At 39.5% G+C, this 13,699-nt stretch overlaps 1 protein-coding gene across 1 annotated transcript in view; it reads left to right on the top strand.

Moving 5' to 3' along the window:
- Positions 1–13,699, top strand: part of CHD7 (chromodomain helicase DNA binding protein 7) — a 184,863-nt gene that overhangs the window by 101,009 nt on the left and 70,155 nt on the right. Inside the window, exon 3 of the mRNA XM_069465576.1 lies at positions 1,301–1,731. Coding sequence (XP_069321677.1) covers positions 1,301–1,731 — 431 coding nt within the window. The remainder of the gene's footprint in view (positions 1–1,300; positions 1,732–13,699) is intronic.

Here is a 13,699-nt window from a genome sequence, read left to right as displayed (position 1 = left end):
TGAGTCTAACCTTCCTCTTTTGTTTATGGTGGAGCCTGGGCTTATACATTCGTCTTGAGTCTCCACAGATACAGACCTGGGCTCTCCTGCCTGCTCCTCTTTGTAGGTCTTGTGGTGAGGTGGGAGGGCTCTGGGGCTATCAGCTTCGACGTCAGTCTCAGTTCTGTCACTTACCATCTGTTCCTCCTTGGGCAAGTCACTTCATCTTAGACTATCGGTGTCCTCAACTGTAAAATTAGAAGAATCACCTGACCGTGGGCTGCTGTGGGGACTGAATGGTGTGCTGGGTATAAGGCACGTGCCTGGCACATAGTACGATTGTTTATATCACAGTTACTATTATGTGCCAGAAGAAGCATATGAAAAAGGCAAAAAAAAAAAAAAAAAAGTGACATTTGCAGATTTAACATTTTCAAGTATTTTTTTGAATATAAGGTTCATTAGATGTCATAATTCATGGTAGAGATGGTAATCTAGCCAGTCCTGCCCTTGTTTGGACTGTCAGCCTCAGGGCTGTTATATACTGGAGTCACTCACTCTGATCTCGGCTGACCACTCAGCATCCCGTCCCAACTGTTGCTATTTTCTACTGTATTGAAGACAGTTTCTGAGTACATCTCTTATGAATGTCAAGAATCTCCCACAAGGCGCATCACATTAATGGTTTGGGTTCTCTTTCCTTCAGTGGAATTTTGAAATATGGAGCTTTAGGAAGTTAAGAAAAACATTGTCCACGTTGAATATCAGTATAAAACATTTAACCAATCCAAAATCATTGTTTGAATGTGTACTTTTAATTTGATGGAAATGTTTTTTTACTGTGTAAGATTTATGTATTGTGTTTACACTTTTATTTCAAACTTTCGCAGCATCACATCTTGCAGTCTTCAGCACACGTGTTCTTCTTTAAAAATGACTAAATTATATACCTTTAATTTGAGTTCCCATTCCGCGTGGGAAAAGAACACCTAGATTTATTCATTGTGGTTTAGCTTTTGCTGCTGTTTTGTCATTCACCATTTTTCATGTAGGCTGTTTAAAAAATGGACAGTGTCTTCAGCTGAATGAGAATTTTTTTATTCTTCAACTGACTTTTTACTGTATTACATGTTATTTTTTTTCTTATTTAAAAGCTTTTCTCTTAAACATTTTTTGGATAAGAGAAAAATGATAGATTCTACAACTGTATTTGCTACCTTGAACATAGAATAAGTTTAGAAACATCGGCCACTAACTTTCAGTTCCTTTCTTCACTGTAAAGAATGATAAACTAATTTCAATTCCTATTTGTGTCTCTTAGCATTCTCCATCGGAGCCCTTTCTAGAGAAACCAGTGCCGGATATGACTCAGGTTAGTGGACCGAATGCTCAGCTAGTGAAGAGTGATGATTACCTGCCGTCAATAGAACAGCAGCCACAGCAGAAGAAGAAGAAAAAGAAAAACAACCACATTGTTGCAGAGGATCCCAGTAAAAGTTTTGGTAAAGATGACTTCTCTGGTGGGGTTGATAACCAAGAACTAAATAGGAACTCACTGGATGGGTCCCAAGAAGAGAAAAAGAAAAAGAAAAGGTCAAAGGCAAAAAAAGATCCGAAGGAACCGAAAGAACCCAAGGAGAAAAAAGAGCCCAAGGAACCCAAGACCCCAAAAGCCCCTAAGATTCCCAAAGAGCCAAAGGAAAAGAAAGCAAAAACTGCCACGCCAAAACCCAAATCCAGCAAAAAGTCAAGGTAGGCTGTGGGTAGAAGCAACAACCACAAAACATTGATACTACAGAAATGAGCACCAGTTACAGCCTGTGAGGGGAGGGGAGTGAGAGAGAGACACGTTGGTTTTTGTTATCATTACTGAGCTGCTTTTCCTAATACCAAACTAAAAAAGTTAAAGTTTTTAAGCATTTTGAAATTTAGGACTTAATTATTTATGAACTGTTGATTTAGAGACCTTTATTGGATAAAAATTATTCATCATTTAAGAAGCAGTTTCTTACAGTTTTGTGAAAATTTGTCATTTAACAAATGGAACCAAGTTAACAGCATAATTATTTGTAAACCTAGACCAGCAACTTCATTTTCAGTGATGATGCAGAACCAAGCAAGAAGGATTATAGGAGAAAGAAAGGTCACTGTGTTGTTCACTAAGCATTTCAGCCCTGGTTCCCAGAAGTCGAAACAGGAGAATTAATTCCCTCCACTGGGCGGAGTAAGCCTTCCAGGGGCAGGGTTGCAATCCTAGTAGGCAACGTGGGAGAAATCAAATGGCACTTATCCATTAGCTATGCATTCGAGAATAGCAAGAATCTAAAGTTCTAAGGAAGAGCCTCCTTTATTCCATATTTGCCCCAACCAATTCTCTGACCCCCCAGGAGGCATATTTATTCGGTAAGAAAAGCTGAGAGGGGAAGACATTGAAGACTAATTTTTTTCATTTGTACTGAACATTTCTTACAACTGTTCTGAACCAGTTCCAAACATCTGAATCTATTTTTCAGAATATGGCTCATGTTAGAAAATATAGTTTCCAGATGGAAGTATGGTCAGCCTTAGTTAATCTGAACCTGTTTGCAAACTCTGTTAGAAAACATGCTCCACCCTCACCCTCACATGCACATGTAAACACACACCTGTGCATACACACACACGCAGACACACACACTTGATTCTGTAATTGCCATGGACTTTTTGAGATCAATGGCCTATAAACCTTTCACTTGTAGCTGCCCTGTGTGTGCAGGCACAGGTACACAAATAGAGGAGATTAATTCTATGGCTGGAAAGATGTTGCCTCTCAGCGAAAGATCAAACTTGGATTGTCAGCTTCCTGCTAAAAATATCTAAACAACCCCAAATACGTTATTATGTGGTGTTTTGAAATTTTGAATCATAGTCATTTAAAAAATTTTACTCTCTATACCTTTTAAGGTGTCAAAATAACAGAATTGTGTTCATTAACTCAATCCTACAGATAACTTAATATTTGCATTTCCTTATGAGCTTTCTTTGATGCCTTAGTATGTGGTGTCTTAATTGAAAACCATCATTTTTTTTCCATGAACATTCTTTTAAACTCAACCCATTATAAAATGTGTTTTCATTTATTTAAGAAATATTTTAAGTGCTTATCATTTGCAGGTACCGTTTTAAGTGTTAAGGATGAAATGGTGAGGAAGGAAGACATGAGTACAATTTCAGCCTGACTTTATGAGGTGGTTTTTTAAAAATATAATTGTCTAAATCTAAATACCATGCTTTTGGTGGGAGAAAGTATGTGCTTATTTTTCCTAAGGAGAAAGAAGTCAGAACAAAATCTAAAACAATGTATTCTTTTTTCTGTAACTCAGAATGTAGGAGTCTGTGTTCTAAAGAAGCTTTCTGGAGCTCAGAAAATATATCACCAGTGTTAATTTTAACATAAAGATATATCTGGCTTCAGTTTTCAGCTTAATGTTTGAATTTATCACCTAATGGTAAAAGTTGATTTAAAAAAAAATAATGCTATACCTTGGATGTTGTCATGGATTTCCAAGTGTATTCTTTCAAGTTCTGAGTCCACATCAGCTGGGCCTATCTTTAAAAACTTAGTTTAGCATACCTTTACCTCCTGCAGAGTACTTTTAGGCAGATATTAAAATGTTATATTAAACAATGAAACTTGCTAAAATTCTCCTAACAACTGTAAACAAATGTTTGGAACTTGGGGCATCCAACTTAATCAGTCCTCAGCACACCATGCCTCCCTGGGACAGATAGAGTCCCTGTGTTTATCCGTTAGAGAAGCATTCAGTGCAGGCCTCATAGACATGCCCTCAGCTGTCCATCCTGGACTGTGAATCAGAGGCTGTGCAGAGCAAGTGTTTGGCATTGCTGAATCTGAGTAATGACTTTGTACTAGAGGCATATGCTTTGGGTAGGAAGAAAAGGGTGTATTTTCTCCCCAAGAGCAAGTCTAGTACTTTTTTCCCCTCTATTGCTTTTGACTAATAGTCTCAGTCAATGCCCGTGGTAGGCAATAGTTGTTTTTATCCCAAATGGTGTGAAAATAATTGAATGGAACACTTCTGATGAGTCTAGAGATGTACAAGTTAAAAAGGAGCTGATGTGATGTGGCCCAGAAACTTAGGCCATGCTGGTGGCGGGGGCGGGGGGGACCAAGAGTGTTGGTGGCACCTCTGTTGGCCGTGGTCACCTGGTGACTTATAGAGCCACTTGCTGATTTGCAATGAAGTGTGGTAAGGACATTCATTCCCCAGAGACTTTCCTGTTGTGGATGGTCAGATAAGGATGGCTGTCCAAGCATGTGGTAACTGAATTGAAATTTTAAGTAAATTATCAAACCAAACCATAATTTTGTTGAGCCACATTGTTTCTATTGGTCAGATGAATTGGGTATGCCAAGTTGTGGTCTCCTTGTTCCACTAAGTGTAGAAAGGAAATAGCGTCCCTGAAGCAAACATAACTAGAATGCATACAGCTACATGTAAATTCTGAATAGCATAGCAGAATAATTATGTAAATTGAATATGCAGTGATGAAGGTAATAGGGGGTTTGGGTTATGTTAGTACTGGGTTTGAATTGCCGTAGCAGTTTGCTTTTAAGCACTGAAATACAACAGTGGCAATTTTGTTTTGCAAAATGTTATGTGATACCAGTTATTTTCATCCTTGAATAAGTTAACTTGATGAATTTGTTTATACAGAAAATAATTTTCCTACAGAGGGCTGAAATGGAATAAACAGAAGTGGAATGAAAAATTTAGTGTAGAACTGCTCACATCTTTCCTCTGTAGCCTTGTGTGCCTTGTCATTGCTGTGGTTCTAAGACAAGCATGCTGTCCTTTGAGCAGGCGGTAAAGGAAGTGACCTGCTGGTGGTCTGGCTCTCTCTGCCTTGTGTCACTGGCAGGGAGAGAGCTTGGTCTGCGTCACTCACACACACTCGGTAATAAAGGACACGAGAAGTGTGACTGTTGTCAGGGGCTGATTTTCCTTGGGTGCCTTTCGGTGACCTCCTCACTACCTGGCATCCCACCTCGGTCTGTAAAGTGGCAGAAGCTTGAATTTGTGGTCATTCCCAGAGCACTGGCCTTTTCGACAACCAAAACACAATTACGTCTGTCTTTTCTACACAGGAGAACCTAAAAGAATCTGTCCAGAAGCTGTTACATAGAATGGTAGTGAAACAGGAAAAGATGTTCAGCATCCCAGAAAAAGAACATGTAAAATCATGATGAGAGAAACAGGCCACATTCCTTTTCTCTAGTAGGACCATATCTTTTTTCCTTTTCCCCTTATGTTAAATATATATTTTCTATCCATTTTTCTAGTGCTCTCCCTAGGTGTCCTTATAGCTTTCAAATACTGGCTGCTAATATTGAAAATAAGAGCTAAGACATTTGTGGACTGGAGAGGATGCAGTTTTGCATATGGAAAGATTCATGGAGCTGAAATATGAGGATTTGCATTCTTCTTTTCAATGCGTTTTCTGTTGTGCTTGCATGGGCCTAGTGAAATGAGAGAGAATTTGGAGGAAGTGCTTTCTTTGAATGACTCTTGAAGGATTTAGTGGTCCATTTAGCTATATAAAGATTCTTTGAATGTACAGAAAGAAGGGAACTTGGCCAAAGATTGTGACTTGACTACTAAAGCTTAAATGAAGCAATGTAGACTTGTTGCCAACGCAGTTTCTAGGAAAAGGTTTTGTTCCTTGCTCTGTTCTACCCCCACCCCAGTTTTAAATTTAGTAGAAAACTAAAATGTTATTTTTGAACTAAGAGTAAAGATACCATTTTATTTTAAATTGGAAAATAAACATACCATTCTTATTTTTAAAAAATACACAATGTACCAAAAACCATGTAAGAGTACTTTTTGCAAACCACGCTATCATTATCATTAATAGTGAATAGTTAATATTTATTTAGCAGCGTTCTTCTGAGCAACTTAGCTTTTTTCAAATATTGTTTTCTCAATTAGGTAGTGTTTACCTGAGAAATGTTTTCATTCAGCCAGCAAGCCCAATGGTGGTATGTTTTGGTAAATTAATACATGTTTTATGGGGTGCTCTTGTAATATGTAAAATTGTTCAATAGAGATTAGACACAAAAGCAACCCAGTAAGCCAGTTTTGCTAGTAAGTACAAAACCCCAGGTAGTCAGATATCTTCCCATCAGGTACATAGGTAATAAAATAAATTAAACCCACAGCTTTTCTTCTATCTTCTTGTTCTTTCTTTTACTGACATGCTATGATTTAGTCTTGACCTAAGACATTGGACATTTAGAAAGACAGAATTAAGTGTTTTGGACCCTGTGCCTGTGGAAGAGGGTATAGATTTCTTAAATTTGTGATGGCAGAATGGATTGTTGAGCCCTCCTGGTGATGGCAAGGAATGAAGAAGGAAAAGCGCCCCTGGATGTTGTGCAGCTCTGCCCACCTGTCTGTCCTGCCCAGTCTCTGGTTCATTAAATCCAAGCTCCAGGTCAGGGATGGGAACAAGTACCCCTTCTCCTGTCTCAAAGGTTATCATCTCTTCAACAAAGGGGCCATAGGATCTTTTTAATCCTAAATCCTTTCCTTCAGGATAACCACCTCAGGGCCTCCCATTGCCAGCAAGGGGCCCCATCGTGGCCCTTCCTGTATCTGATTCATCTTAGATCAGCTGAATAAGCAGGGCAAGAGAGTCATCAGCCACTTTTTAGTATAGACGCCGATACCTTTGACATGTGCTTCAGTTTATTATCCACGGGGGGAAGAGAATGCCTGACAACACTGACCCTTGGAAGCAAGTTTGCTAACTAATGCTCTGTGCTAGACGCAGGACAGACCACACGGGGCCTGCTGGAAAGTCGTTTCTGCCCATCCAGTGAGCTGCAGTGGACTTCAAAGCAGTGGCCTGCTGCCGCTTTGGTTTATGGGGGAGAGGGTGGTGTAGATCCCACTTTCAACTCCCACTGCACCCATCAAATGAAGGTTGAGAGGTGAGGAGGCCATGAGCAGCAGTGGGATGTAAAGGGAGATTTTTCTCAAGACACGTTCCTTTGAAGTCTTTCTTAAGTGGAATGTTAGGGTGGAGCACATGTTGCCATATAGTAGCTGTGGTTGTGATGTTAGGATTGGAAGGTAAAGAATAGAAAGAATCATAGGCTTTTTTAAAATTAAAGTAAATCTATATGTGTGAAAATGCTTTTGAAAAACATGAAATTCTTTATAAATACAAAGTTTTTCACCTGATATGTAAAGCTCTTTCTGCCCTTCTGCCTGGACAAAGGTCTCCCTTGAGTCATTGGATGCTTGTGCAAAGCCAGGGTAGAGCATCAGTCATCTGCAATGCCGGCCCTCCCTTCAGGAGACTTATATAGAAGTCTGTGTGGCTTAGCTTTAAAATGTTAACTAGGGAAATAAAGTGTGAATTAAGAAAAAAGACACCGTTCTTTTTTTTTTTTTTTAACTGTTAGAAAGACAACGTGTAGCCCTAACCTCGGTAGGAACAATATAGTTTCACAGGAGTTTGGCTTCTCCTGATAATATTTTCTCCTTTGTGGTTTTACTATTTGGTCTGCCTAATTCTCATCCCTCCTGTAGCACCTGATTGAAATGTGGGTGGGCAGTATGGCTTACTTGTTGTATTAGCCACCCTGGCTGATGAGAGAAGATAATAATCTCGGGAGTGGGGTTCTGACTGGCAAGGTAATCCTCATTTGTCCCCTTCCTAGGTCATGGGATGGGATTGCTATGCATAAATAAGAGTGGCATCTTAAAATGTGGCACAAGTAGTCAAGTAAGTTCCCTACAGTTTGGCACTTGGAAAGATAGGTTATAGTAAAAGGCCATTGAAAGGCATACTTTTTGCATTGGTTTTGTAATGTCTACTTTGTTTAATTTTTTTATGTTGCCTTACAGTGCCAGGTGGCACCACATAGCCAAGGGTGCTAATATCTGTGTTAAGCTTCGGTGTTCAGATAACATTAGCCAACTGGACTTCCTTTCCGTGTTGTTTCTGGCATATCTTAATTCAGCCCACAAAACTCACTAACTTGTAGATAGATTTTCAATGTTAATTCTTGACTGCATAAAAAAAGTCATTTTTTTCTTTAGGCTATATTCAGTATTAAAAATGGAATTTTTAAATGTCCTTCTTTGAAAGATGGTTAGTGCTGCAGCTATCCTAAAGACAGGGTGTCCTAGTGGTATTGAAAGACCCAGTAACTGAAGATGCCCACTAGGAAATGTTTCAGAGTTCTGAAGAATACTTCAAAAGGCCAGGCCAGTGCAGGGTTCCTAAGGTGATCTCCCTGAGGAGTGTCAGACACTTTGGGGCCAGTCCCAGCACTCAAATGTGGGCTTGTGAGCTTAGCAGGTTCTGGCTTTGGTCCTCAGACTGCCACTTCTTGGGTCACGCATTAGCCTCTGTGACCCTCAGCTTCCTCACCTGTGGAAAGTTTGGTCATAAAATGTAAAGGGAAGGTATGTTGAATCTGAAATACACATTTTAAATGAAAGCAAATTAGGCTCTGGATCTTTTCTAATTTTCTTGGCTATTCCTTTCCCCAAAATTTAGCACAATTAGTCTACTGAGGGAATACTTTATTCTATAACCGTTTCTTAAGGTAACAATTTAAATTGAATTGGTGTTTATCTCATAGGTGTCTCACCCAGTGACTCTCAAAGAACATAAAAAGTCTATTAATAATTTTTCATCAAAATCATACATTTGTTGTTTATAAGTAAAACAGAATTCCTTTCTCTCCCTTTGCCCTCTCTTAATTCTTCTCTCTCTTTCTCAACTAGAAGAGTTGGGTAAGGAATTTGTGGGTGGAGTTTAGAAGTTGGGGGTGGCAAGGCACCTGCTTGGAGTAAAGTATGTGGACACCAGGCCAGGTGACTCAGAGTATGGAAGGTGCCCGAGGCTGCCAGGTGCAGGATCACAGCCATTGGGAGCCCACTGAGTGCTACTGGGGACTTCACCTAAGGGGCGCTGATTGCCTTGGTGTTAAGCTGTTGAATTTTGGGTTTATTATCTGCCATTTAGAGTTTGATTTTTCTCTTACCTCATTAGTTTATTCTGTTGTCTGCATTTTATTACTTTGCCTGTTAAATTTTAGTCTTAGGACTTTATTTAAAATTTTTATTTTGTGGGGTTAATTTTACTTTATGATGCACCACATTTTATGCTGCTTTAATTTAGTTTGCTTTTTTAGTTTTTAATTTTCTATTTCAATGTTTAAAAAACTTAACCAAATAGTAGGCAGGGCTTAAAGGAAGTCCTGTCCCCTTGAGTTGAGAGGCTGGACGCTCTTCCTACCACCACTGAGCCCTTGACCCTAATGGTTGACTGTTTTGTCGTGGCAGATCTCCTCAGAGGTGCGTTATGCCACACACGTCCTGTGTCATGTTCCCTGTGGCATCCAGTGCAACAAACACCTCCTTTACTTATTACCCACTAGGTTCACATCTTTATTGAAAAGCCTTTTCAGCATATAGCGTGTAAGAATATGTTTCAGTACCTTTTGCTCTTCTCCTAAAAGATTATCTTGTAACATTTTGGAGAAGCTCTAGTCCCTGAAAATGAACCTGATTAATCTTCAATGGCCTAAGCCTCAAGGTTGATGTTCCCCAAAATGATAAGAATCTTTACCATCTTATCCCGTCTGAAGGGCTTGTTTGATTCAGAACTCCCTCCCCATTGTCCAGACATTTTCATTAACTGACCATATTCTACTCATCATTATTGGTTCCACATATGGTTCCTTTTCAAGTTTTCTTTCTGTTGAGGACCTAGATCCTTAGGATGACACTAATCAGTATTTAACTGCATTCTATTTTGTGATAAATGAGGGCAACTACCTGGATTTCTAGTAAGTTCTGGTCCTTTGCATAGAAAGCCTTGTTGAGAAAGGCTGTACTCTTAACAAAATGAATTAGTTATCTAGGCTGTATTTTAGCTCAGATGAATCCATCCAACCCCATTTCAGGTAACAGCACTGAGCCCATTCTTAGGGACTCTTACAGTCATGAGCTGAGTATGAATTCTTCCATAAGTGTAGATTCCCTAGAATGTTCCTCCAGGTGCAGATATTGCTCTATGAATACAAAGTTTGTGTTTTCTTAATGCTTATTTCTAAGGGTTCTCATCAAGATGTTAAATGCTTTGATGACATCAGGAGTAATCACAGAACTTTAGAGATGGGTCACTTAGCAGTGGACCCTGAGCACATCCAGCTGCCCCTTAAGGACATGTGAAGGGCAAGGCTGGTCGGGGAGCAGAGGCCCTTCAGATCTCCAGCAGCATCCCCAGAAAATGTTCTCCTTCTGAGATGCACAAGGGCTTGTCTAGCTTGAGGACTAGATGGCTTTGTGTCTCAGTCTCTAGCTGTGTGAGCAGATGGTTCTGTGTCTCAGTCTCTAGCCTGATGAGGGGGATGGTTCTTCATCTTAGTCTCTAGCTTCATGAGGGAAGGCTCTGCATTTTGGTTGTATCAGTAATCATGGGAGGTAAGGATCAGGAAGTGAAAGAACTTTGTGAATAGGGAGGTGAGGTATGTAGATGATATTCTTTTCTATTGGTTTTGAAAAATTGCTAAGTTTTGCTCTATTTTGATGATACTTTAGCCCATTTTACTGAACTAAATAGGTGTTTCAGCATAAAGGTAGATGCTATGTTAGGTTTTCTTAAATGAGTTAACTTTTAGAGTAGTGCCTGGCACATAGAGTTAGTTATGTGTGTGTTGCTGTTTTTGCTATTACTTGGACTATTTAATTAACTAGATCAGCTAACATTTACAAGTAACCTAATTGAGTAGATACTAGGAATCCAAAGGTAAATGCAACACGGTTCCTCCTCTCCTTGAGCTTACAAGATAATTGGAGAAAGACACAAATACACACACTGCTTTGATTTTAATATATTGCAGTAATGTTACCACCGAATTTTGTGTATTTTATATATCCTCTGTATGGGGTACATCGTGTGACATGTAGGTGGAGTGAGGAGGTCATACCCAAACACAGACTCTTACGGTGGTCAGGAAATGCTTCCTGAAATGAATGATGTCCAAGGTGAGTCTTGACGATGAGTAGATTGGGGTCAAAGTGGAGGTAGGAGAGATAGATGTATCTTTTGGGAATAGTTTTGTATGCCTGGAGCATAAGGGGTAAAGGGCCTGGGATGTGGGAAGAGTATAAAAAGCTAATGTTGCCAGTTGCAGAAATTGCGGAGGGCCTGGTACACCAATACTGAGAATCTTAGATGTTCTACATAGGGGATTGGACTTCAAGCAGAAGAATGATTCAGTCAGATTTGCATTTCAGCTGATCATTCTGGTGACATGTGGAGAACAGTTTGCAAGTGTTGTTTGGGAGGCATTACCATGATGCTGAGCTGGGAAATGCAGGAGGCAGAGCAGGTTCAGGAGAGGAATGAGGGCAGACTTGATTTCTTCAGGTCTAGTGCCGTTCAGGGCTAGAATTTGAAAGTGTTCCCTGTACATGGCCTGGTTATTCTTGTGATCCCACTCCTAGGTCGCTGTGTGGCAGCCAGCCTTGGCCAAGCCTCAGGAGTAGCCTTCACTGCAACTGTTAGAGAGGTACATTGAGGTTCTCTGTCGGCGCCGAGGAGCTTAGTGGCCTCATCTTCAATATTGTAGTGTTAGTTTAAGGGATGTTACTTCTAGCAACATTCTCATCCCCCAACTGGAAGAATTTCCCCTTTTGTGCATTCAAGCTTCTCTTATAATTTGGGAGAGGAATATATGTATAACTAGGTTTTAGCTTTGACATTATAAAAGACCAATTTTGAACCTTAGAGATTTAAATAAAGACTATGCATGTGGACTCTGTCCTTTCTCCACCAGTCTGATGCTGGGTAGCCCCACACGTGAAGGTAGGGGTCCTGTCTACAAGTCTCTGCAGTGGATTCAGCCCAAGTGTGTCTGAGCCATGGCCAGAGAACACTTCCCAGACTTCACTGCTTGTCTTCCAGATGTGTGTGAATGTTAACCATCTGTGCCATTATCTCATTTAAACCTCAAAACAAATCCTGGATGAAGGTATGATTATTAACCTCCTTTTACAGGTGAGGAAACTGCGGCTCAGAGAAAATGAGTTATCCAGGGTTACAGCTTATAATGACAGTTTGAACCTGAACCAAAGTCTATCTGACTCAAACCAATGCTTTTATCCACCATTCTATATTACCTTCATTTGTTAAAAGAAAAATCTTTAGTTTCTTTGAGCAAAGCAGTTTTAGGATAGCACTTAGTTGAAAATCCAGATTAGCTTATTGCAAAACAGTAGCAAATGCAATTTAATTTACATAACTTAATTTTGTCCTTGATTGTAATGTCATTAGTGGACACTGAGGGTTTTGTAGTTTTTTTTTTTTGACTTCTTAGGGTGTTCTTTGATTTGTATATCGATGCGTGGAAATGCTTAGCTGTCTCTGAATGACATTAATAGAGCAAGGTCTAATGAGTTTAGAAATCTTTCAGTAATCAGATCTGGGGTAAGTGCTTCCCTTGGCTACAGGCTTTTTGTCTAAACATTTGGAGAGGTCCTGTCTGACTTTCAGCCATCTTGGAGGCTCCATACAGTTCATTCTTGGGAAGGGCAGATGGAAAATCATTAGCACTTCTCTCCTTCAGCAAATTGATGTTTCCTCAAACCTGGGCTCTGGTCGGCTTCCAGATAGTAAGCCTTTTGCTCCTGTAGGATAGCGTATGCAGGGCCCGGCAACTCCACTACATTAAACCGTGTACTTTGCTCTGGTATAGAGAGGTCACCGTGAAAAAACATGAGCTGCCAACTCACTTTACCTGGCAGTGGTTCAACTCTTTGACAGGCCTACCTCTGATTTAAACAAATTTGAGAAATATGTAAAGTTTTGGAAGCAGTTTTGCACTGATTTGATAAAAGAAACCACAAAACACTGCAGCGCAGGTGTTGAGAATGTTTGAAAGCTGATTGAGGGAAGCAGATGGCTTTAGTCAGTGGCATCCAGCCAAAAGAGCAGGTGCTGGTCATGTGACCGCTGGTTACCAGGGTAATCTGATTGCTCTTGGCGTGCAGATGAAAGGAAAGGGGCCCAGTGTTCAGCTGTAGTATTGTATAATTTGTGGCAGTTAGAGCGGAAATAAATGCTGGAAATGGAGCCTCATAGTAGGGGAGACTTCTGTCCATGTGTAGCATAAACACTAGGACAGTTGGATGAGGAACTGTTGTATGGATTATTTTTAATTTAAAAAATATTATGCTTTCTGTGGATCTTTTGGAGACTTAAAGTTTTTAGAACACTGCCTTTTTCTTTTTCTAAGATAAAAATAACTCTCTAAACCTAGCTGCCATTTGCTATTATCTTGAATTATTTTATGTTATTTTCTTATGTGGCTGTTTACTATGCTAAGATGTTAACAAAATAAAAACAAACTCTGAGTATTTAAAAATCACTAGTTTAAGATTATCACATATTTTCTTTATTAGTTGAGAAAATACATTTTAGGTGTCTGATGGATACTTTTACTATATTAACAGTACTTTTGAAATATTTTACACGACAAATGTTTTACTTGAATAAAAGCATATAAATATCTTGGCCTCTTCCTTTTGTAGTAGCTGAGATAAAAACATGCTGTTTAATGCATTCTGTCAGCATACTTTTATGGGACTTTATAAACTTCAATAAATAACATTTTATAAACTTTTTGAAA

This window comes from Eulemur rufifrons, chromosome 3, assembly GCF_041146395.1.
Source record: "Eulemur rufifrons isolate Redbay chromosome 3, OSU_ERuf_1, whole genome shotgun sequence".
NCBI lineage: Eukaryota > Metazoa > Chordata > Mammalia > Primates > Lemuridae > Eulemur > Eulemur rufifrons.
Note: the sequence above shows the minus strand (reverse complement) of the source record. Positions and strands in the feature narration are given on the sequence as shown.